The 27,151-nt window shown below is 45.2% G+C and overlaps 1 protein-coding gene across 1 annotated transcript in view; it reads right to left on the bottom strand.

Annotated features, from left to right (window-relative positions):
* RNF17 (ring finger protein 17) overlaps nt 1–27,151 on the bottom strand; it is a 183,214-nt gene that overhangs the window by 131,330 nt on the left and 24,733 nt on the right. The window contains exons 4-6 of the mRNA XM_056560060.1: nt 23,239–23,300; nt 9,415–9,470; nt 7,752–7,829 (exon numbers count right to left, since the gene is read on the bottom strand). Of these exons, the coding sequence (XP_056416035.1) occupies nt 7,752–7,829; nt 9,415–9,470; nt 23,239–23,300 (196 nt within the window). The remainder of the gene's footprint in view (nt 1–7,751; nt 7,830–9,414; nt 9,471–23,238; nt 23,301–27,151) is intronic.

Here is a 27,151-nt window from a genome sequence, read left to right as displayed (position 1 = left end):
GTTGCACCATACATTTTATGATATAATGAGTTATGTCATTACAAAGGACAACTGGTTGCGCAAAAAACAAGCCCTCATACTAGTCTGTGGATGAAAATATAAAAGAGTTATGATTTTTAGAAGGCGAGGAGGAAAAAATGAAAACGTAAAAATTAAATTGTCTGAGTCCTTAAGGCCAAAATGGGCTGAGTCCTTAAGGGGTTAACCCCTTAAGGACCAGGCCATTTTACACCTTAGGACCGGAGCGTTTTTTGCACATCTGACCACTGTCACTTTAAACATTAATAACTCTGGGATGCTTTTACCTATCATTCTGATTCCGAGATTGTTTTTTCGTGATATATTCTACTTTATGTTATTGGTAAAATTTTGTCGATACTTGCATCGTTTCTTAGTGAAAAATTCCAAAATTTGATGAAAAAATTGAAAATTTAGCATTTTTCTAACTTTGAAGCTCTCTGCTTGTAAGGAAAATGGATATTCCAAATAAAAAAATTTTTTATTCACATATACAATATGTCTACTTTATGTTTGCATCATAAAATTGACATGTTTTTACTTTTGGAAGACACCAGAGGGCTTCAAAGTTCAGCAGCAATTTTCCAATTTTTCACAAAATTTTCAAACTCACTATTTTTCAGGGACCAGTTCAGGTTTGAAGTGGATTTGAAGGGTCTTCATATTAGAAATACCCCACAAATTACCCCATTATAAAAACTGCACCCCCCAAAGTATTCAAAATGACATTCAGTCAGCGTTTTAACCCTTTAGGTGTTTCACTCGCATGTTCTTGTAGACCCAATTTTTTTCATTTTTACAAGGGGTAGAAGGAGAAAATTTATACTTATATTTGTAGCCCAATTTCTCTCGAGTAAGCACATACCTCATATGTCCATGAAAAGTGTTCGGCGGGCGCAGTAGAGGGCTCAGAAGCGAAGGAGCGACAAGGGGATTTTGGAGAGTACGTTTTTCTGAAATGGTTTTTGGGGGGCATGTTGCATTTAGGAAGCCCCTATGGTACCAGGACAGCAAAAAATCCCCACATGCCATACCATTTTGGAAACTAGACCCCTTGGGGAACGTAACAAGGGGTAAAGTGAACCTTAATACCCCACAGGTGTTTCACGACTTTTGCATATGTAAAAAAAATAAATTATTTTTTCACTAAAATGTGTGTTTCCCCCCAAATTTCACATTTTTGCAAGGGTTAATAGCAGAAAATACCCCCCAAAATTTGTAACCCCATCTCTTTTAAGTATGAAGGTACCCCATAAGTGGACCTGAAGTGCACTACGGGCGAACTACAATGCTCAGAAGAGAAGGAGTCATATTTGGCTTTTGGAGAGCAAATTTTGGTCGGGGGGCATGTCGTATTTAGGAAGCCCCTATGGTGCCACAATAGCAAAAAACCCTCACATGGCATACCATTTTGGAAACTAGACCCCTTGAGGAACGTAACAAGGGGTACAGTGAGCATTTACCCCCCACTGGTGTCTGTCAGAACTTTGGAACAGTGGACTGTACAAAATGTTTAATTTGCACAGCCCACTGTTCCAAAGATCTGTCAGACACTAGGGGGGTGTAAATTCTCACTGCACCCCTCATTACATTCCGTGAGGGGTGTAGTTTCCGAAATGGGGTCACATGTGTTTTTTTTTTTTTTGCGTTTGTCAAAACCGCTGTAACAATCAGCCACCCCTGTGCAAATCACCTCAAATGTACATGGTGCACTCTCCCTTCTGGGCCTTGTTGTGCGCCCCCAGAGCACTTTGCGCCCACTTATGGGGTATCTCCGTAGTCGGGAGAAGTTGCATTACAAATTTTGGGGGGCTTTTTTCCCCTTTACCTCTTGTCAAAATGAACAGTATAGGGCAACACCAGCATGTTAGTGTAAAAAATGTATTTTTTTACACTAACATGCTGTTGTAGACCCCAACTTCACCTTTTCATAAGGGGTTAAAGGAGAAAAAGCCCCCCAAAATTTGTAACACAATTTCTCCCGAGTACGGCGATACCCCATATGTGACCCTAAACTGTTGCCTTGAAATACGACAGGGCTCCAAAGTAAGAGCGCCATGCGCATTTGAGGCTTGAATTAGGATTTGCATAGGGGTGGACATTGGGAATCACTGGCGTAGAATACCCCTAACAGGGTGCCTCCAGCTGTTGCAAAACTCCCAGCAAGCTTGGACAGTCAACGGCTGTCCGGCAATACTGGGAGTTGTTTTGCAACAGCTGAAGGCTCCATTTTGGAAACAGTGGCATACCAGACGTTTTTAATTTTATTGGGAGGGGAGGGGGGCCGTGTAGGGGTATGTGTATATGTAGTGTTTTTTACTTTTTATTTATTTTGTGTTAGTGTAGTGTAGTGTTTTTAGGGTACAGTCACACGGGCGGGGGATTACAGCGAGTTTCCTGCTGCGAGTTTGAGCTGCTGCGCAAAATTTGCTGCATCGCAAATTTGCAGCCTGATACTCACTGTAAGCCCCTTGCCCATGTGAATGTACCCTGTACATTCACAGGGGGGGACCTCCAGCTGTTACAAAACTACAACTCCCAGCATGCACAGTTTATCAGTGCATGCTGGTAGTTATAGTTTTTCAACAGCTGGAGGCACACGGTTGGGAAATACCGAGTTAGGAAACAATGTTTCCCAACCAGTGTGCCTCCAGTTGTTGCAAAACCACAACTCCCAGCATTCTCAGGCATGCTGGGAGTAGTAGTTCGGCAACATCTTTAGAGCCAGATGTTGCCGAACTACAACTCCCAGCATGCTGAGAGTTGTAGTTTTGCAACATCTGGAGGACTACAGTTTGCAGACCACTAATACAGTGGTTCCCAATCTGTGCCCTTCCAGATGTTGCAAAACTACAACTCCCAGTATGCCAAAACTGTCCGGGCACACTGGGAGTTGTAGTTCTGCAACATCTGAAGGGCCAGATGTTACAGAACTACAACTCCCAGCATGCCTGGACAGTAAGGGCATGCTGAGGATGTGTACTTTTGCAACATCTGGAAGGGCACAGTGGTCTCCAAACTGTGGACCTCCAGATGTTGCAAAACTGCAACTCCCAGCATGCCCAGACGCCAAGGGCTGTCTGGGCATGCTGGGAGTTGTAGTTTACAGGGTCCCATTACAGCAATACATGACGCTTTACGGCGACGTGCATTGCTGTAAAGGGCCCAACCGCGGCTGAAGAGGAACTCACCTGTCGCCTCCGCCGCCGTCTTCATCGCCGGGATCCGGGTCTTCAGGGACGAGGTAAGTACCGGGGCCGGTCCCCAGCACTCCCCCGTCCCCCGCCGCGTCCTCCGGTCTTCCTCCCGTCCTCTCCGGACTTCAAGGGGTCGGGCAGGACGGGAGGAAGTAACCGCCCCCCCCCCCCCCCTTGCGATTGGTCGGTTAGTTAACAGACGGATCGCAGGGGATCGGAGGAGGTGGCAGGCTTGCCACCTCGCTCCTAGTCTTCAGCATGGTCCTGGCTGTCTGTGACAGCCAGGATCATGCGAAATTACTGGGCGGTCGGGTCCCAGAGACCCGATCAGCCCGGTATCGCCGCAGATCGCAAGGGCGATTTTCCTTGCGATTTGCGGCGATCGCCGACATGGGGGCCTACATGGCCCCCCTCGGCGTTTGCCCTGGATGCCTGCTGAAGGATTTCAGCAGGCATCCAGTTCCGATCTCTGCCCGGCGCGCGGCAGAGATCGGAAATACAACAGGACGTTCTCTAACGTCCTTGGGCATTAAAGCCCAGGTAGTGGGGACGTTAGAGAACGTCCTATGTCCTTAAGAGGTTAAAGTCCCATACAAGTCTATGGGAAATATATGTTACTGCATAACTTCCAAACGGCTGGAGATATTTCGATAATACTTGTTCACGTTACTTATATGTCCACTTAAAATATAGGATAGTTAATTTAACCCTTAACCACCCCCATTTGTGAGGGTGGGGGTTTTTGTTTAAAGTCCCATGCAAATCAATGGGAAATGTATGTTCCCACATAACTTCCGTACGGCTGGAGATATTTCATTACCTGGTCACATATTATGGGTCGGGATAGGAGGTCGGGATAGGAGGATGAAATATGGGATTGGGATATGACAACAATATATAAGGACAGGATATGAAGTCAAAAGCTTCCTCTGTTGATTTTCCTCCACAACAAGGAGTAGGAAGGAAAAACCGGGCAACGCCGGGTACTCCGCTAGTATATAAAATAAAAACAGACCAATGTATAAAAATTGTGGTTCACCCAAACACTGTACCTGATATGGGTTCATGTTTCCATGGTCCCCCAATTTTTATTCATTGGGGTCCTTACAGGAGAGTATGCATAGATAATTCTTTTTTATTTTATTTTTTTTAATTTGTTTTATTATAGAGAAAAAAAAACCACCAGCATTACACCCCAGAGAGGAAAAAACAGACATGTGTACAAAGAAAAATCACATAAGATATGAATAAACAATTACATTTGACATTTTGGCCTAAAAGTGGACCTATAAATCTTCAGAATAGGTCGATAACCGGGTCATCAGGCATTGTACTGTACATCCCAGGTGATATACATTTACCAAAGTACTGGATAACCATTAGAACAGAGAAAGAAGCTAAACATGTCCGTCACAAACACTGCCTTCAGTCCATCTATATGTCACAACAGTATTTTCAATATGCCCTCGCCACCTTCCACTCCAGGGATGTGGAATTTCTATCGCCCGACGCCCCGGACTAGCAGTTTTGGGCGGTGGGCAGGTGAATTTGTCCGGCCCTTAGCCCGGCTTCGGGCAAGCAGGGCCGGACCTGACAAGTGCGGTGGCGATCTGCAGTCTGTATGGAGCGGGCTGCCGACTCCTGCCCACTCCATACTCAGCAGCCTGTGTCCTCCGAAGCAGAGCAGGGGAGATGAGAAGCTGTGTATTTGTCTTCTCTCCCCTGCTCTGCAGACGTGCGGGGGGAGATGAGGGGGCGTGGCTTATTTCTCCCCGTGCAGACCTGCGTCCTCTGCCTTCGCTCCCCGCACGTCTGCACGGGGAGACTGTATGCGGCGCTCACAGGGGAGTATGGAGCAGGCTCAGGATTCCTGCCTGCTCCATACTCTGCAGCCCCCGGCTGTTCTCAGTAGCCGGGGGCTGCCGCTAATAGCCAGCATGCGGCGATCGCCGCGGCTGGCTATTAACCCTTTAGATCGCCGCTGTCAAAGCTGACAGCGGCGTCTAAAGGGAGATGTGAACGCTCCCTGGTGGGCTAGTGGGGTGGATCGCCCCCCCTGCAGCGTGATCGCAGGGGGGCGATCCACTATAGAGGTAGCCGGAGGACTTACCTCTGCTTCCAGCTGTCCCACTCTGTCATTGATAGATCCTGGCTGGACCAGGCTCTATAAATGGATCACAGAGCACACAGATTAATAGAGTTCAATAGAACTCTATTCATCTGTATGAGGAATCTAATGATTCCTCCTATAAGTGTAATAAAGTGTAAAAAAAAAAAATAATAATAATAATAAATAAAAGTTTTTATAAAAGTTTGAAAGACACATATTAACCCAGTGGTCTTCAAACTGTGCCCCTCCAGATGTTACAAAACTACAATTCCCAGCATGCCAGGACAGCCGTTGGCTGTTCGGGCATGCTGGAAGTTGTAGTTTTGCAACATCTGGAGGGCCACAGTTTGAAGACCGCTGCATTAACCCCTTCCATGTTAAAAGTTCAAATCACCCCCTTTTCCTATATAAAAACATGCAAACATAATAAAAATAAACATATTTGGTATCGCTTCGTGCGTAATTGTACAACCTATGAAAATATAACATTATGTATCCCGTAGGTAAATGTAAAAAAAATACCAAACCACAGATTTGAAATTTTTATAATATCCCAGAAAAAAAAAGTTAAAAAGCGATTAAAAAGTCAGATCAATACCAAAATGGTACCGATACAAAAAACAGATTATGGCGCAAAAAATGAGCCCTCATACAGCCTGGTATGCGGAAAAAAAATAAAACTGCAGGGGTTAAAAAATGGCAATTAAAAAAAATTAGAAAAAGTCCAGAATTAGTAAAACATGACGTAAACTATACAAATCTGGTATCGCTGTAATCAGGCTGCCTAAAGTATAAAACTAACATGTTATCTCAACCACAAGGTAAATGGCGCAGAAAAGAAAAATCACCAAATCTGCAAAATTATCTTTTACTATTTCAATTTCACTTCCCTTAATATATATTTATATATTTTTTTGGTTCGGAGAATATGTTATTGAAAAATTAAAAGGTATCATTATTGTAGGTAGTTATGGCTATTATAGGGCGAGGAGGAAAAAACGAGAGCGTAAAAGCGAAAATTGGCCGGGACAAGTGGATCGTCATGAGGGACAAGTAGATTTTGCTCCATTTTAGTCCCGTGGACAAGTAGTTTTTTATAAAATTTCCACACCCCTGCACTCATTATGCCAGTGTTTCCCAACCAGGGCGCCTTCAGGTGTTGCAAAACTACAACTTTCAGCATGCTCGGACAGCCGAAGGCTGTCCGGGCATGCTGGGAGTTGTAGTTTTGAAACACCTAGAGGCACCCTGGTTGGGAAACACTGCATTATGTGTACCAGCAGTCAGTTAAGAGCTGTGTACCTTCACATAGGAGGAGGGTTAAGACCTTGCACCTCCATAAAGGAGCACTGTGTCAGAGGGAAAGCAAACCAGGGACCCCACGCTAGTTCAAACTTAGCAGGGCATTTCCGTTTCTTGTACACAAAATGGGAAAAGGAGACATTTACCAGCTTTTTCCAACTTCCAGCAAGTCGGGGGTCTCGAGTCCATCCACCTATGCCTAGATATTTTTTACTTGTCACTCACAATCACCAGCTGTAAATCACTAGCTGCCATTTATTTTATTGTAGGTCATGTGATCACCAGTCTGACTTTCACAAAATTACCAAGCTTAAAAAAGGGGTACTCCACTGGAAAATATATATATTTTTAAATCAATTGGTGCTGTATACTGCAGAGGAAGTTCTTTTATTTTTGAATTTCCTTTCTGTCTGACCACAGTGCTCTCTGCTGATGCCTGTCTGTCTGTCTCAGGAACTGTCCAGAGCAGGAGAGGTTTTCTATGGGAATTTTCTCCTGCTCTGGACAATTCCTGACATGGACAGAGGTGTCAGCAGAGAGCACTGTGGTCAGACAGAAAAGGAAATTCAAAAAGAAAAGAACTTCCTGTGGAGCATATAGCAGCTGATAAGTACTGGAAGGATTAATTTTTTTTTTTTTTTAAATGAAAGTAATTTACAAATGTGTTTAACTTCCTAGCACCAGTTGACTTAAATTTTTTTTCCAGGGGAGTACCCCTTTAATGTATGTTAGAGGATGTCAGTCCTGGATCAGCTGACTTTGTGAACTACAGGATGATCTCATCCCCTACCAGATGTGCTAGTTCACATACCTCTCCCCTCCCAGATCTGTATAATGCTGCTACTTCTATGTGATCAGGATATATAGTAGTTATACATCTCCTCTAAGGCTGTGTTCACACATTGCATTTCTTGCTGTGTTTTTTTCTGGTTTTGCCATGATTTTCTCAACATCGTGGTAAAAAGGTAATACGTGTAATTTTTACTACAACTTTGCAAAACTGCAGATTAAACCGCCAAAATGCAGTATTAAAAGTGTGAAAGATTCATAAATCTTTATAAAAGGTAAAGAGACAAAACAAAAACTTGTTTATAAAATAACATTTCTTTCAAACCATGGTGTACCTGAAGAGTGGAGTTCAGATGGTGAAGTTTGTCATTCGCAATGATCAAGGCCTCATCAATATTGTGACAAAGATTATCCTGAAAAATAAACACAGACTGTGTGTATGGTGTAACGGTGCTGGAAGAATGTAAATTCTTATCAATGAAAAGGGTCATTTACAACAATGAAAAGGGTCATTTACAAAGTATGTATACCACCAGTTTTAGCAAAAATAAACTGCTGGTATTGCCTAATTGTGTAATGTAGGCTTCCTTTACTATCTTAAAGGGGTATTCCTGCTTTATACATCTTATCCCCCATCGAAAGGATAGGAGATAAGATGTATGATCGCAGGGGTCCCGCCGCTGAGGACCCATGCGATCTCTGTGCAGCCCCCGGCATTCTGTGCCGGGCGCTGCCTCTGAGACGGGGACGTTACGTCACGACCACGCCCCCTAGTGACGTCACGTCCCCGTCTCTGAGGCAGCACCCGCACAGAATGCCAGTGGCGGGACCCCTGCGATCATACACTTTTTATGTCCCCATAGGGGACTATCTTTAGCAATCATTTGATTGCTATTACTGTTCAGCTATGCATAGGACATAGCACTGATCAGTATTATCAGCTATCTCCTGATCTGGTCTGCTCGATCTCAGACCAGAGCAGGAGACGCCGGGAGACGGACGGAGGCAGGTGAGGGGACCTCCGGCCGCCATTACAGATGATCGGATCCCCGCCGGCGATCCGATCATCTATTTTAACGTGTGCATTGCTGCAGATGCTGTGATCTGTACTGATCACGGCATCTGAGGGGTTAATGGCGGACATCCGCGTGATCGCGGATGTCGGCCATTACCATCAGGTCCTATCAGCAGTCGGAACCTGCCGTGTATGATGCGAGCACCGCTCTGATGCTCGCGGTCATACACAGGGCGTAAATGTACGTCCTGGTGCGTGAAGTACCGCCAGGCCAGGACGTACATTTACGTCCGTGGTCATTAAGGGGTTAAAGGTATACTCCAAAGGGGGGGGGGGGGAGAATTCGAATCTACTGGTGCCAGAAAGTAATACAGATTTGTAAATTACTTCTATTAAAAAAATCTTAAGCCTTCCAGAGGAATTTGTGTAGTTCTTTCCATGTCAGGAATTGTCCAGAGAAGGAGAGGTTTGCTATAGGGATTTGTTTCTGCTCTGGACAGTTCAAGACAGAGGTGTCAGCAAAGAGCACTGTGGTCAGACAGAAAAGAACAACTCAACTTCCTCTGTAGTATACAGTAGCTGATAAGTACTGGAAGTATTAAGATTTTCAAATAGAAGTAATTTACAAATCTGTTTAACTTTCTGTCACCAGTTCATATAAAACCATTTTTTTTATTCCAGAGTAGCCCTTTTAAATGTATAACATTATAGAAATACATAAATAATCACATTAAAGAAATACATAAATAAATCGCTGAGTGAGAAAAACATTGTGACAATTTTAAAATCTACCTACCCATATTGGCCCAGATCTATCTATCTGCCTAAACCCAAAACTGTCTGGATTTATCTTTTGATAACAATCACAGCTCAGCTTTCATATTTTAAAGAGCTCTGGTAAAATAAAAGCTGAGCTGTGATTGGTTATTATAGGAAAATAGATAGGTAAATAAATCTTGGTCACTATATTTAATCTTATTTACCTCGCAATCACCAGGATTGTCATTTCCAGTATCCATCGCATGTATAACACTGTTCTCTGCAACAGAAAGAAAATGTGTTTCTAAGTAATGTTAGAACTTAGATGGCACAACTATGATTGTATGTTTTTTCTTGCCGATTTCTTGCCGATCAATAGTCCAGAGATCCAGAGGAGGCTGGGTGTTACACTTATCAGAATAAACAATGCATACACTCAACATTGAAAGTGCAAAACCAAAAAAGAAAAGTCATGGAATTATGGAACTCACAGGATCAATAGACATGTTAATGATCTAAAATGGAATAACCAAAACATCCCGATTTATTCAGTACTGAATATGAGCACATGTGCATAAATACACGCACTAACATGCCTCGGCATGCTATCAATAAGGTTATTAATGGTTGTCTAAGGAATTGAAAAATGGTTGCTAGGACACTTTGGAGAAATGGCAATACCACTGGTTCTACAGCCAAATGAATGTAATGCTGAGTAGTTAATGCACCTAGAATAAAGACTAGATGGGTCTGGCTACTGTACATTATTGCCACTTTACACCATAGTCCTCGGAGTAGGATCAGTATGATGTTCCTTAAGACTGAAATTGCATAAACAGGGCGTGGCCTGGCTGCCTAACTAAATGGTCGCACGTTAGTAGAGCTCCAGCTACATTCAGTTCTTGCACAGATGCTGGCTGTACACCCACAGGTGTGGGATCTCTTGGAGAACATGAGGGGGAAGAAAAAGAAACCCATCAGCCAAGGTCCACTCCCTAAATTCTATTTTTCGAGAGCGCCAGCAGCTTTCTAAGATGGCGCCGACAGCACCTGTGACTCAGAGCCTGCCGTCCCTCTTTCCGCTGCAAGTAAAACTACCTCACTATGGAGACGCTCCTCTTCAGACCCGGCGCTCCATGATCCCAGTCCGCAACACTGCCGACCGCATCGAGATCTTCCTTCTCTGTCTGGGACCACCCTGTGATGCCCTCACCTCGGGCCTGCCGGCATCATCATCCGACAGCCCGCTGAAGCAGAGGCCTAGATACTCCTCACCTGCTGCTGGCTCCGCAACTCCGGAGTGGAGGTCTATATGCTACTCTCCCACTGGAGGACACTGAGGGCCTGGGATCATTGCCTGTCTATGATAAGTCCCTCACTAATACAGCTATGAGAGACATGTTATTAATCCTCCAACGTTCCTTCAGGAAGGATGTTCATTCTATGATGTCTCCTATCTCCATTGCAGTGGAAGAATTAGAAAGCAGAGTTGAGCATACTGAAGTAAAATTCGGTGAATTTGCAGATTCACACAAATACCCGATTGATTTGCAAACCACTGCTGAAGAAGATATTGCGGCTCTCAAGGCCAAAGTGGCAGACCTAGAGGACCGCAGCCACAGAAATAACGTAAATAAAGTAAAGATCAGGGGAATAACGTAAATAATGTAAAGATCAGGGGAATAACGTAAATAACGTAAAGATCAGGGGAATCCCTGAGTCGGTCCCATCTGCTGATATAATGTCCTATGTCCGCACGCTACTGAGTCTTCCCTTCCTGCTCATCCCCTGAACTGGAAGTGGACCGTGCACACCGTGTTCGCAAACCCCGCCCTCTGGACGACTCAGTGCCCCGATGTCCTGGCACGGATCCACTTTTTCTCCACCAAAGAAAAGCTCATGGAGCTATCACGAAAATCTAATGGCTTACCAGCACCGTACCACCATCTGTCCCTGTATGCAGACCTCTCTGCCACCACGCTGCAGCTCCGAAGGAATCTTCACCCGATCACCAGTGCTCTCCGCACGGAGAAGATACAGTAAAACTGGGGCTTTCCTGTTAGTCTTCTTATCCACAAAGACATTCAGGTCTCAGTCGCCAGGACCCTGGAAGAGGGCTAAGCCCTCCTGCAATGTTGGAACATCCTGCTTGACCCACCTCGGAGCTCACCGCAGGCCTCATCCCTTAAACTCCGAGACGACTGGGCTACCGTCCAGTGACTTTTGTGCTTTTTCGCACCTTTTTGTCTTTAGCTGAGCTGATGTGATTTACCAGTTATTGGCTTCAGGATGAACATTCACCCTACCTGTGCCTATTGGCTTTTGCCATGGTTTTTTCTATTTCATTTTTCCGTTACTTATTATTGTATGTTTTCTTATGTTCATATTCCTCTCAGTTACAATTAGTGGACATGTATTTTGGTGTCACTCGTGTGTTGCCCACAAACATTTGACCCAGGCATGTTGACTGGGAGACACACTGGGTCCTCGAATCCCTTGATATATAGCTGCTCATTATCATTACTGTTTTGGCTCTATGGTTCTTAAACTGGTTAGTTTGAATGTGAATGGTTTTAACAGCCCTCATAAACAGGCCTTTTTCTGGAGGGAATCTCTAGCCCTAAATGGCGACATAGTATGTGCTCAGGAAACACATCTTCTTAGTACGGATGCCCCTAGACTCAAACAACAGGCTTACCCCCACATTTTCCATTCCCATTTTTTCTCAAAAGCTAGGAGGGTTTTAGTTGCAGTTAGAAACACTATTGCTTTCTCGATCAATAAGGTTATCTCTGACCCTGGAGGTCAGTTTGTTTTACTCACCTGCCTTATAAATAATGCATCATACACTATATTAGCGTATGATGGGACAAAAGCGCCCTTGCTACTGCCTCTACACATAAATCTGGCCATCTGATGGTATCTGATCCGACTTTAGATTCCACCACGATACACCGTAACCCTAACACTTCCCTCCCACTTCTGATGGGGTCTGCTGACCTTAATGACGCCTGGCGAATCATGCACTCCACTGAGAGGGATTACACGCACCACTCTGTCACCCACAATACATATTCAAGGCTGGACATGTTTTGGGGTTTGCCTGGATGTTCTAGACGGATCCACCATAGACACCATCAAATGGTCAGATCACGCAGCTATCACCCTCTCTTTGCGGGAGAATTTTTCTCCAACTCTTGCTTACATTTGGAGAGAGAGTCCTTTTTTGATGTCGCACACGAAACGTGCCCAGTCTCTCCGTACAGATCTCTCCCAATACTTACCTGATAACTCTACTTCTGACACAGACCCGGCTACCTTATGGAATTGCCATAAGTCCTACATGAGAGGATTCTTCATAAAATATGGTGCTATTTGGAAGAAACAGAGGGATAAACAGCTCACTGACACTTTGACAAAACTTACATCTCTAGAATCACTCAATAGAACTAGTCCCTCCCCCACCACATCTGCCCAGCTGCTGTCCGTTCGTCAGGATCTTAGAAATGTAATGCTCTTTGCCTACGGAAAAAAAAAACTCAGACACATTAAGGCGCAATTTTATTCCCAAAATGATAAGGCGGGCGCACTCCTGTCTTGACGGTTAAAAGCTGCCCATGCCCGTACCAGAGTTGGCCAGCCTCCTCAGGCCACTCTCTCTATACACCTAAGGACATTGCTAATGGCTTTAAAGCCTTTTACTCTTCTCTGTATAACCTGTCCCACACTGTCCCGGATCGTCCTAATCTCCACGCTTCTATCCTATCCTCTCTCTCTACTCTCAACCTTCCCTGCCTCATTGAGGACCAACTTCAATTATTAAATAGCGTTATTTCTACTGAGGATATTAAAAAAGTGGTCCAGTCTATTCCATCACAGAAAGCCCCTGGCCCTGATGGATTCATCAACCTCAACTACAAAACATACCTGGACATATTACTCCCTCATCTACTTTATTTCTTTAATTTGGCGGTTTCTCGAGGTTCTTTCCCTGAAGAGAACCTTCAGGCCTTGATTGTCACCCTGCCTAAGCAAGGCAAATCTCCATCGGTCCCTCAGAACTTCAGACCGATTTCGTTACTTAATCAGGACCTGAAGATTTTCGCTAAATTGTTGGCCACTAGGATATCTAGAATACTCCCAACTTTAATCCACCCTGACCAAGCCGGCTTTGTCCCGGGCCACCAAGCCTAGGACAACACCCGGCGACTCCTTCATGCCCTACATCACATTGAAGTACATAACACCCCTGCCCTGGTCTTGGCTCTCAATGCCGATAAGGCGTTCGATAGGCTCCGCTGCTCGTACGCCTTCTCATTCCTCCAACATCTTGGTTTTGGAGGGAATATCTTAAATGCGATCACTTCGCTTTACACCTTACCATCTGCTAGGGTTTTTGCCAATGGCACCCTGTCAGAGGACTTTGACATTAGTAACGGTACCAGGCAGGGGTGCCCCTCGTCTCATTTTTATTCTTTGCCTCGAACCACTGGCGCAGGCTTTGAGAATGGGAGACCAAATTTCGGGAGTCTCTATCGCAGGGAGACAACATCTAGTTTCTCTCTATGCTGATGACATCATCTTGTCACTCACTAACCCCTTAGTCTCATTGCCCGCTATTCATCGTTTCATCTCTCTTTCATATTACCACCTCAACGCCTCTTAAACACAAGCTCTTCCCCTGAATCTTAGCTCAACCCTTATTTCCTCTCTTAAATCTTCACATCCCTTTGACTGGCAAACCTCTAGCCTCAAATACTTGGGAATCAATCTAACGTACCCTCACAAGCAACTTTAAAATAGTAACTATGAACCTTTTCTTCAAGCTATTAACTTGGAGGCAAAAAGACTAAAAATTCTATTGATGTGTCATGAATTGGAAGAGTGGCTCCTTCTTCCCCGCTTTCTCTACCTTTTTCGAACTCTCCCTAACTCTGTTCCCAACTCCTTTTTCTCTAAAGCTCAATCTCTCCTCTCTAACTTTGTATGGGCAGGGAACAGACCCAGACTGGCAGCTTCCATTCTGACCAAACCAAGGGACCTAGGAGGCCTTTGTGCCACTGATTTAAGGTGTTACTACATAACCACCTTAGTGGGTATGCTACGGGGATGGCGTAAGAGGGACCTCACGATTCCCTGGGTTCACATCAAAAACCCCTTAGTGTCTCCATACTTGGTCACAGATATTTTACTTCTGCCATACTGGTCTGTACGGACCTCCCCCTTTTCCAATCCCATAATAGCTGCCTCTTACACAGCATGGAAAGAGTACCTATCTATGGTAGACTCACCTGACACTACCGACAAAGCTCTTATACCTCTGTCTCTTGTCCAGGGCATGATTCGCATGATTCCTTGGAGACTTGGATCGCCAAGGGCCTCACGCACATACACCAACTATACTCCTCTGGAGTACTCCTTTCTTTCTCCTCTCTACACCTTTCCTTTTCCATTCCACATACTGATTTCTATAAGTATCTACAACTATGGCATTTCTTCTTACATACCCCCCTGTCCTCTGTTCACATTCACAAACCAACCTTAGCATTTCTCTCTAGCAACTTAAAAGGCCTGTGTTTCCTGTATTCCTCTGCATCTCATGCTTCTAAGTTCTGTCATTCTCACTCTTTCCAATCTTGGGAGAAACATGGTCTCCACAACAGATGTTATTGTTTATTGATCTAACACACATCCCCGCCCCAGCTAGGGACCTAGTATGTATCATCTTGATCATAACAAAAATTGCTCTCACGAGCCTTTGGAAACACCTAAAGTACCATCAATAGAAATGGTACTTAACAAAATTAACACTACCTTTATGTATGAACGTATAATTGCATTTGGTTCTGGATCCTACGCTAAATTTATCATTGTGGTCCTCTTCCAAATACGCTACTGATACTGTCTGCTGATTAATTATTTGTTTTTTCCAACCCCTTCACACTTGTTACCGTCCCCCAACTCCCTTCCCTTACTCCCTTTCCACTCCTTTTGTTTGAGTAGCCTTGACTCCATCAGTTCATGGCCATTTACTTGTGCCTTGCAATACGTTAATAAGTGATTTACTACCTTCGGCAGTTGGACAACACAAATTGCTTACTTCTAGCTTCCTTTGTTATAGTAATACATAGACACAATTGTTTATTGAATACTCTGATTGTTCTGCTCCACCACTGTTCTTATTTTCCTTGGTTGTTTTATGCCTTTCTCCTTTTATGTACAATTGTTTGACAATATGTTTTGTCCCCTACGTGGGATGTTTGTTTTCTTGCTTGTGTATCAAAACAAAAAAAATACAAAAACCTTCAATAAAAATTATTGAACCAGAAATTGCATAAACAATAAGGACAAGTCATAAGATGATGGTGCAGAGCTTTGCAGCATCCCATTCCATGGAGACTGTGGACCCCCATTAAGGGCAAAGTATTCCTCTAATGCAGCTTATACAAGAGCGGACCAAAAGTACACTGCTAAAAAAAAATAAGATAACACATCCTAGATCTGTATGAATGAACTAATCGTATGAAATACTTTCATCTTTACATAGTTTAATGTGCTGACTACAAAATCACACAAAAATTATCAATGGAAATCAAATTTATCAACCCATGGAGGTCTGGATATGGAGTCACACTCAAAATCAAAGTGTAAACCACACTACAGGCTGATCCAACTTTGATGTAATGTCCTTAAAACAAGTCAAAATGAGGCTCAGTAGTGTGCGTAGCCTCCACGTGCCCGTATGACCTCCCTACAATGCCTGGGAATGCTCCTGATTAGGTGGAGGATGGTCTCCTGAGGGATGTCCTCCCAGACCTGGACTAAAGCATCCGCCAACTCCTGGACAGTCTGTGGTGCAACATGGCATTTTTGGATGGAGCAAGACATGATGTCCCAGATGTGCTCAATCGGATTCAGGTCTGGGGAACGGGTGGGCCAGTCCATAGAATCAATGCCTTCCTCTTGCAGGAACTGCTGACACTCCAACCACATGAGGTCTAGCATTGTCTTGGATTAGGAGGAACCCAAGGCCAACCGCACCAGCATATGGTCTCACAAGGGGTCTGAGGATCTCATCTCTGTACCTAATGGCAGTCAGGCTACCTCTGGCAAGCACATGCGAGGGCTGTGCGCCCCCCCCCCCCCCATAGAAATGCCACCCCACACCATTACTGACCCACCGCTAAACCGGTCATGCTGGAGGATGTTGCAGGTAGCAGAACGTTCTCCACAGCATCTCCAGATTCTTGTCACATATGCTCAGTGTGAACCTGCTTTCATCTGTGAAGAGCACAGGGCGCCAGTGGCGAATTTGCCAATCTTGGTGTTCTCTGGCAAATGCCAAATGTCCTGCACGGTTTTGGGCTGTAAGCACAACCCCCTCCTGTGGACTTCGGGCCCTCATACCAACCTCATGGAGTCTGTTTCTGACCGTTTGAGTAGACACATGCATATTTGTGGCCTGCTGAAGGTCATTTTGCAGGGCTCTGGCAGTGCTCCTCCTTGCACAAAGGCAGAGGTAGTGGTCCTGCTGCTGGGTTGTTGCCCTCCTACGGCCTCCTCCACATCTCCTGATGTACTGGCCTGTCTCCGGGTAGCACCTCCATCCTCTCTGGACACTACGCTGACAGACACAGCAAACCTTCTTGCCACAGCTCGCATTGATGTGCCATCCTGGATGAGCTGCACTACCTGAGCCACTTGTGTGGGTTGTAGACAATGTCTCATGCTACCACTAGAGTGAAAGCACCACCAGCATTCGAAAGTGATCAAAACATCAGCCAGAAAGCATAGGAACTGAGAAGTGGTCTGTGGTCACCACCTGCTTCCTGAGTGGACAGTGTGATTGACTTGGAGTTACATTGTGTTGTAGTGTTCTATAAATTTTTTTGAGCACTGTATTAGGCCAGTGTGGGCTAAGGTGTCATATTCTATGCCCCTAATACCATGACCCAGCATGTTCAGATCACAAGGGGAAATCATCTAAAAGAGTTTTTTTAAATACAATCTATGAAATAAATAGCTGGCAACATACACACATCACAGACATCAAGAACAATCACGTAAAGGGAGATGTAAAGAAAACAAGAATATATGTAGAACTTGCTATAACAGAGTATAAGGATATAAACACCTGTTGTGAGGGCACCCAGAACATTACAGAAAAATAAAATAAAAAATGTCCCATCAGCACTCATAAAGGCCACTAGATGGCAGCCAAGCATAAGGCACAAGTAATAGCAACTATTCCTATGAACATATTACTGTACTAGGATATGGAAAGAAAAACAGGAGTAGCCAAGAAAATCCACAACTAAGCCAAGCCTGTAAGAGACTAACAGTTAGGATGACAAAGAACAGACCTTATCATTCAGAGTGCACTACATAAGGACCACTTTCGCCATGTAGGCTAGCACCTGTACTTAAAGGGGTACTCCGACCCTAAGACATCTTATCCTCTATCCGAAGGAGTCCCGCCGCTGGGGACCACTGCTATCTCGCATGCAGCACCCACCTCTTGGAGCTGCACGCAGTGCTGCAGCCTCAGTGTCTGCCAGGTCACGACTACAGGGTCGGAGTATCGTGATGTCACGACCTCGCCTCCATGTGACGTCACACCCCCTCCCATAGACTTGCATTGCAGAAGCGGGGAGTGACACACAGGGGCGGAGTCGTGATGCCACACACTGGTCCCGTAGTCATGACCCGGCAGACTCAGAGGCTGCATCGCTGTTACCAGAGGTGGATGCTGCATGCGAGATAGGGGGGTCCCCAGTAGGGATCGACAGATATCGATTTTTTTAGGGCCGATACAGATAATTCCGGTATAAGTTATCAGCTATTCCCCGCCCCTGCAGATCAATGATTTAAAGCGGGCGCTTTAAATCAATGAACTGCAGTGGCTTTTGCGGGGCCAGAGAACGCCGCTGCCTGCTTCTCTCCCCCTGCCTGTCCTGGGGTCCTCCCTAGTCCAACCACCGTCGCTGCCCCATTGCCTCCCCCATCCCCGGTTTTATAATTACCTGTTCCCGGGGTCCGCGCTACTTCTGGCTCCGGCGGCCTCCTGAGCTGTCACTGTGCGCACTGACAGTGTGCACTGCTCGTCATTGCGCTGCGCAGCACGCCGCAGGAGCCAGAAGTAGCGTGGACCCCGGGCCCTGGGAACAGGTAATTATAAAACCGGGGATGGGGGAGGCAATGGGGCAGCGGAGGTCTCTGGCCGGAGAGGCGGAGCATTATCGGCATATCGGCAAGGTAATTGCTGATAACTATAATGTCCAAAATCGTGAATATTGCCCGATAATATCGGCCAAACCGATAATCGGTCGATCCCTAGTCCCCAGCAGCGGGACTCCCACGATCAGACATCTTATCCCCTATCTTTTGGATAGGGTATAAGATGTCTTAGGGTCGGAGTACCCCTTTAAGTACAAGTTCTAGCCTACATGGCGAATGTTGTCCTTATGTAGTGGACTCTGGATGATAAGGTCTGTTCTGTGCCATGCTAACTGTTAGTCTCTTAGGGCCGGAGTACCCCTTTAAATGGTAAAGAAGCAAACCCTGCCCCTATGCAAACAATTAGCGATCCAAAGGGGCTCCCACCCCTACAAAGTTTGCTCAGATTGCCGCATTTAGACGTGCAGGGAAGAGCTTACCGTATATACTCGAGTATAAGCAGAGTTTTTCAGCACGATTTTTCGAGCTGAAAACACCCTTCTCGGCTTATACTCGAGTTAACTCTTCGCCCTCAGTGGTCTTCAACCTGCGGACCTCCAGATGTTTCAAAACTACAACTCCCAGCAAGATGGTTGCCCGGGCTTGCTGGGAGTTTTGAAACATCTGGAGGTCCGCAGGTTTAAGACCACTGCGGCCTTCGACATCATCCAGACCCCCCCCTTTAGTTTTGTACTCCCCTCCGCTCGGCGGCACTTTAGGGTGCGCTGGTCCGGGCCATCTGTGCTGCAGGGACCGATAGTAAGGGAGGGAGGGATAGTCGTTCCGGGCTGTCCATCTTCACCGGGGGGCCTCTTCTCCGAGCTTCGGGCCCGGCCCCGGAATAGTCACGTTGCCTTGACGACGACGCACAGGGACGTTCATGAGCAACGCCCCTGTGCGTCGTCGTCAAGGCAACGTCTCTATTCCGGGCCCGAAGCACGGAGAAGAGGCCCCCCGGTGAAGATGACAGCCCAGAACGACTATCCCTCCCCACCGGACGGTCCCTGCAGCACAGATGGCCCGGACTAGCGCACCCCAACGTCCCGCCGAGCGGAGTACAAAACTAAAGGGGTTGAGGGGGGCTGGATGATGTCAAAGGCCGCAGGCTGCCCGGGCTTGCTGGGAGTTGTAGTTTTGAAACATCTGGAGGTCCGCAGGTTGAAGACCACTGTTAAATCAGACACTGACAAGCAGTGATGATGAAGGGGGGGGGGCTGATGACATGTGGTGATGATGAAGGGGGGTGGGCTGATGACATGTGGTGATAATTAAGGGGGGGTGGGATGATGACAAGGGGATGATGACAGGCGGGATGATGAAGGGGGGGGTGTGGGATGATGACAGGCGGGATGATGAAGGGGGGGTGTGGGATGATGACAGGCGGTGATGATGAAGCGGGGATGATGAAGGGGGGATGATGACAGGGGGGATGATGAAGGAGGGGATGATGACAGGGTAATGATGAAGGGGGATGAAGACAGGGTGATGATGAGGGTGTTAATGACGGGGGTCTGGATGATGACAGGGAGGATGATGTATTTCCCACCCTAGGCTTATAGTCGAGTCAATAACTTTTCCTGGGTTTTTGGGGTGAAATTAGGGGCCTCGGCTTATATTAGGGTCGGCTTATACTCGAGTATATACGGTAGACTACAGGAGCTGAAGTTTGGGAGGACTCCATTTTACATCAGAAAAACTGTACTTACTGTTTTTGAATCTCCGCAAAATAGTCAGGAAAGAAGGAACTTTTGCCACCCATTATTGGGGAACTTCATTACATTACTAGCTGCTCTCAGAATGGTGTTGTGGTCCAGGTAGTTGATATGGTAGTTTTATGGCCTCATCAGAACCATTTAAAGGTGGCACACCTGGGGGCAACAGCCTTGTGAGCCCCCTGTGGGCTTGTTTAACTACATATAGGAGAAAAGGCATATTTCCCAAAGACTTACCAACCAGTTCTCAAAAAATGTATTAGGGTGGTACCCTGTGTTTTCTCAAGGACACCCACAAGCAGCACATTATCCCATGGGCTCTGTTTCTGAACCTACAGGATGCTGAGGTATAGATTTACTTCACAGAGAGTTAAAGGGCTGTCCCATCTTGCTCTTCCTGGGTGTTCCTGCCAGCTCCTGCCTGTTTGCAGTGGCCGGAGGTGGTCAAAATAAAAAAGCCGGAAGCAGGAAGGTTATGCAATTTGAGTAACTTTCATTGGCTTTATTGTAAATTGCACAAATGATGTAGACAACTTGGATACTTTGCGCCACCAATGGCACTTTGTAATGACTTTGTGGGATGAAACTGAAAAAATGCAGTTTCTATGCAGTGCTCTTTTCAGCAAAAATGACACATTATCTTCATTCTGTAGATCCATATTACTACACCAATACCCAATTTAAGTAGCCTTTGTTTTACTTTACTATTTTTAAAGAAACTACAGCTCAGTCGGGCTGTTCGGGACCACCGCGATGAAATCTAAAATGCAAAAACTGAAAAACGCTGGAGTCCTTAAGGGGTTATATATACAGTTTTCACTGTATACATTGCGCAATTTTTTTGCGCAATTCTGTTTTTTGTGTGGGTTTTTTTTGCACAATTTTTGATAGAACTTTACAGGTGGAATTCTATATCACGGTGTACGGTAGAGCTGATAATGTGGTGGACATATATTTATCAACTGCGTCTTTTCTCTTTACACATACAAATTTTGCGCAAATCCCAATTTTATTGCGCAAATATACACCATCAAGGGGGACACATAAAAAGTCCAGCAATATGCAATACATATTTAGATTAGACTCTGATCTGTACAGACTGTAGCTCTGTAGAACTGTGTACAATTCAAACTCCTGCTGCTCTTTATGAGTGCAGGAGATTGCACCGCAGTAGACTGTAACAATGGTGACAATATAGCTAAGAATACCACTGTATGTGCGGGGAGGGAGAAGGAGGTACAGCTGTTCGGTCTATGTATATGTGTGATTGTGTGCATGCAGCAGAGCCGAGTGTGTGATTGTGTGCATGCAGCAGAGCCGAGTGTGTGATTGTGTGCATGCAGCAGAGCCGAGTGTGTGATTGTGTGCATGCAGCAGAGCCGAGTGTGTGATTGTGTGCATGCAGCAGAGCCGAGTGTGTGATTGTGTGCATGCAGCAGAGCCGAGTGTGTGATTGTGTGCATGCAGCAGAGCCGAGTGTGTGATTGTGTGCATGCAGCAGAGCCGAGTGTGTGATTGTGTGCATGCAGCAGAGCCGTGCGATTGTGTGCATGCAGCAGAGCCGTGCGATTGTTTGCATGCAGCAGAGCCGAGTGTGCGATTGTGTGCATGCAGCAGAGCCGAGTGTGTGATTGTGTGCATGCAGCAGAGCCGAGTGTGTGATTGTGTGCATGCAGCAGAGCCGAGTGTGTGATTGTGTGCATGCAGCAGAGCCGAGTGTGTGATTGTGTGCATGCAGCAGAGCCGAGTGTGTGATTGTGTGCATGCAGCAGAGCCGAGTTTGTGATTGTGTGCATGCAGCAGAGCAGAGTGTGAGATTGTGTGCATGCAGCAGAGCCGAGTGTGAGATTGTGTGCATGCAGCAGAGCCGAGTGTGAGATTGTGTGCATGCAGCAGAGCCGAGTGTGAGATTGTGTGCATGCAGCAGAGCAGAGTGTGAGATTGTGTGTATGCAGCAGAGCCGAGTGTGAGATTGTGTATATGCAGCAGAGCCGAGTGTGTGATTGTGTATATGCAGCAAAGCCGAGTGTGTGATTGTGTATATGCAGCAGAGCTGAGTGTGTGTGACTGTGATATGCAGCAGAGATGAGTGTGTGATCATGTGTATGCAGCAGAGATGAGTGTGTGATCATGTGTATGCAGCAGAGCTGGGTGTGTGCGTGGTCATGCATACACAATCAAATTTTCAGCTCTGCTCCATACACATGCCGCACACAAATTTCTGCTACATGTACATGATCACACACTCAGCTTTGGTACATGTACACTGTGTTTACCAACCAGGGTGCCTCTAGCTATTGCAAAACTGCAACTCCCAGCATGCCATGTTTTGCCACACTTGGAGGCATTCTCGTTGGTAAACACTGATATAGAGGTAAGGGGACAGATTGTTTAGCAAAATTACATATTTTTTAAACCCAGACATTCTGTGTGATTTATAAAGATTTATGATTTTACTATTGTGCAGAGTTTTGTTCGGCACACACTGCTGCTCCGGCACTTCTAGCTATGTGTGCAGTGTACCGCGGGAAATGCCAGGGAAATGTGTGCAGTGTACCGCGGGAAATGCCAGGGAAATGTGTGCAGTGTACCGCGGGAAATGCCAGGGAAATGTGTGCAGTGTACCGCGGGAAAACGCCACAGCTCTGTGAAGTGTGAGGTAAAGAAGGCATGCACAGTAGAGCAGGGGGGGGGGGGGGGGGGCATTTCTATATTTGCGCAAAATTTATCAAAGGTGGTGCAACTTTTGTAAATATTGAGCAAGAGTGTAAATTAGACAAGCATTGTAAGTGTCTATTCACACGTACAGTTTTCTGTGCAGATTTGATGCGCAGGATTTTCTGCTGCAGATTTCAATGTAAACTGAATCACTGAACACAGCTTGAAATCCTGCGAATCAAATCTGCGCAAAATACTGTACGTGTGAATAGACTCTAAATGGGTAGATCTGTGTCTACAATAGACACCTAATGATAAATGTCCCCCCTTGATTCTTAAGGGGTTAAATTATACAAATTGGCCATGAACCTTCCAGTTATGTACATAAGCATATGCTCAAAACAAATAAACTGATACAAGAAATGTTAGAACTGTATGACCTAAGCATATGAAATAAGATACCATTTGCTGCTTGTTTCATCTTTGATCCACTGTTATCATCCATTGACATATTGGAGTCTTCACTGTAAAAGAAACGTAACAGTGTTATGCAAAATTTACTACAAACCACAAATCTGCTTTTATAATATAGAAGACAAATTACATATACTGAACTGTATTACAGCAATAACATAATTTTAGCAATGTATTATAAATAGTTTAAAGGAAATAGTGCAGGTGACACTGATGACAACAGTACTTTCCTTGTCCCATTCCGTGCAGGGGATCTCCGGTTATCTTCTTCGGTATCTTCCGCTCCGGGCCCGGCTTGGAGCATGGGCGGAGCTTAGTGACGTCACTGCTGCTGTACTCTGCTGGGTCCCACTGCTAGAGAACAGCAGCGGTGAGGTCACTAAGCTCCGCCTGTGCCCCAAGCCGGGCCCGGAGCTTAACCCCTTGGGGACGGAGCCCATTATGACCCTAAGGACGGGAGCATTTTTTGCACATCTGACCACTGTCACTTAAAGCATTAATAACTCTGGGATGCTTTTACTTATAAATTTGATTCCGAGATTGTTTTTTCGTGACATATTCTACTTTATGTTAGTGGTAAATTTTCGTCGATACTTGCATCATTTCTTGGTGAAAAATTAAAAAATGTTATGAAAAATTAAAAAATGTTGCATTTTTCTAACTTTGAAGATCTCTGCTTATAAGGAATATGGATATTCAAAATAAAATCCTGACCATGTACATCAAATTTTCTAGCAAATGTGTCTAGCACCTTTATTTTTGTTTACTACACTTCTAATTTAGCTCACTAGTCTATATTCCTCTCAAATGGAGGGGGCGTGGCCTCACTGTGCAGGTCTCCGCCCCCTCCCTCAGTATGCTGTCTGCTCACATCTCCCCGAGCATTAGCAAAACTACAACTCCCAGCTTGTCCTCACTGACAGTAGCGGGACACAAGCTGACAGTGGGAGGATTTTTCCCTGCACTCACAGCTGTCAATCAAGGAAGTGTCCATGACATAGGTGATGATGCATGGACACAGCAGGACTAGTATGTGTCCAAGCAGGCAGGGGGGGGGGGGGCAGTTGTTTGATGGGCTTTTTCAGTATGAAATACAGAAAATTTCTAATGAAAGCAATTGCAAAACCTATTGGTTATACATGCTTTACATCAAAAGTTTTTGTATCTGACAGTGCCCATTTAATAATTTTTCCTCAACTACCGAGAGATTCAACAAAGAAAAAAAAAAAAAAACAGTGGAGAAAAGCAACTACATACATGGACCAATGATATGTTCCCCCAATATAGTTTTCTCAGCATTTTCATGTAAAATCCATTTATATGCTCCCAGGATGCTTATGTGGATGGTCTTACTCCTATTACTGTAAGAACAATACACTTTTATATCCGCTCTCTATGGACAAAAGTATTTGGCCTGTCGGGCGTTATCAGGTTATCACAGTCATGGCCGTAAATGTTGGCACCCCTGACATTTTTCAAGAAAATTAAGTATTTCTCCTAGAAAAGGATTGGCGTAACACATGTTTTGCTATACAAATGTTTATTCCCTTTGTGTGTATTGGAACTAAACCAAAAAAGGGAGGAAAAAAAGCAAATTGGACATAATGCCACCAAACTCCAAAAATGGTCTGGACAAAATTATTGCCACCCTTAACTTAATATTTGGTTGCACACCCTGTGGAAAAAATAACTGAAATCAGTCGCTTCCTATAACCATCAATAAGCTTCTTACACCTCTCAGACGGAATGTTGGACCACTCTTCCTTTGCAAGCTGCTCCAGGTCTCTCTTATTGGAAGGCGCCTTTTCCCAACAGCAGTTCTAAGATCTCTCCACAGGTGTTCACTGGGATTTACATCTGGACTCATTGCTGCCACTTCAGAACTCTCCAGTGCTTTGCTGTCATCCATTTCTGGGTGCTTTTTGACGGATTTTTGGGGTCATTGTCCTGCTGGAAGACCCAAGATTTCGGAACGCAAACCCAGCTTTCTGACACTGGGCTGTACAGTGCAACCCAAAATCCATTGGTAATCCTCAGATTTCCCCAGTGCCAGAGGCAGCAAAACAACTCCAAAACATCATTGAACCTCCACCATATTTCACTGTAGGTACTGTGTTATTTTCTTTGTAGGCCTCATTCAGTTTTTGGTAAACAGTAGAATGATGTGCTTTACCAAAAAGCTCTATCTTGGTCTCATCTGTCTACAAGACGTTTTCCCAGAAGGATTTTGGCTTACTCAAGTTCATTTTGGCAAAATGTAGTCTTGCTTTTTTATGTCTCTGTGTCAGCAGTGGGGTTCTCCTGGGTCTCCTGCCATAGAGTTTCATTTCATTTAAATGTCGACAGATATTCAAGCTGTCCTGCAGGCTCAGGGAGCATCAGTGTCAGCGCGAACTATCTTTGGAACTTGTTTGGGGCTGCTTATCCACCATCCGGACTATCCTGCGTTGACAAATTTCATCAACTGAAATTGCAGATACCGATAACGTCAAAAATCGTGAATATCGGCAGATAATATCGGCCAAACCGATAATCGGTCTGAATGTAAACGCAGCACAGATGGTTTTTTCATAATGCGTCTTTATTCAAGTAAAGGTGCAGTGGCATAAACAAGCAGGGGGGAGGAGAGGCGACGGACTGTTGCGCGCACGTAGCACTTCATCAGGCCATTATGAAAAAACCCTCTGGTGAGTGCTGCATTTACATTCTTCTATGAAGTTGCGTTATCTACTGTCTACACATTCTAGACAACATTGCACCCCAGAGAACAATTGCGGCTTTAAAGGCATCTACGTCTCCGCTACACGTTAATGGTATTCCATTTCCTTATGCATACCTGAGGTGGTGTCGGTATTGTTTCTACTTGCTAGCCTTTAAAAGGTCTATTCACACGTATAGTATTCTGCGCATATTTGATGCGCAGGATTTGAAGCTGTGTTCAGGATTTGATGTGCAGGATAGTGTATGTGTGAATGCACCTAACACTGCTAAGCTAGTAGAAGCAAAAAAAAAAAAAAAAAAAAAAGTTAATTTTACAGATGTCCAAATTCTCTGCCTCCCTTTCATATGGCCATGGATACAATTGGGGACATTAAACAGCTTACTGTAGGCATCTGTAAGGTATGTTTTCACAGGGCGATATGCAGAGTAGTATGGTAATGTTGTAGAATAAAATGTATTTGAAATTCACAGTTGCAGATCTACTGTGTTTCCGCAGCAAAATCAGCAACAACTATGAATTTGTTTTCCATAGAAAAATCCACTGTGCAGAATATCCCCCCTGTATGCATATACCGTATATACTCGAGTATAAGCCGACCCGAGTATAAGCCGAGACCCCTAATTTCAACCCAAAATCCCAGGAAAAGTTATTGACTCGAGTATAAGCCTAGGGTGGGAAATACCTCATCCCCCCCTGTCATCATCCAGACCCGTCATTAACATCCTCATCATCATCCCCTTGTCATCATCCCACACATCCCCCCTTCATCATCCTCTTATCATCCCACACATCCCCCCTTCATCATCCCCTTATCATCCCACACATCCCCCCTTCATCATCCCCTTGTCATCATCCCACACATCCCCCCTTCATCATCCCCTTGTCATCATCCCACACATCCCCCCCTTCATCATCCTCTTATCATCCCACACATCCCCCCTTCATCATCCCCTTATCATCCCACACATCCCCCCTTCATCATCCCCTGGTCATCATCCCACACATCCCCCCTTCATCATCCCCTTATCATCCCGCACATCCCCCCTTCATCATCCCCTTATCATCCCACACATCCCCCCTTCATCACCCCCTTCATCATCCCCTTGTCATCATCCCACACATCCCCCCTTCATCATCCCCTTATCATCCCACACCCCCCCTTCATCATCCCCACCCCCC

The sequence above is a fragment of the Hyla sarda genome, chromosome 2 (assembly GCF_029499605.1).
Source record: "Hyla sarda isolate aHylSar1 chromosome 2, aHylSar1.hap1, whole genome shotgun sequence".
In the NCBI taxonomy this organism is placed as follows: domain Eukaryota; kingdom Metazoa; phylum Chordata; class Amphibia; order Anura; family Hylidae; genus Hyla; species Hyla sarda.
This window is presented reverse-complemented; position numbering and strand designations above follow the sequence as displayed.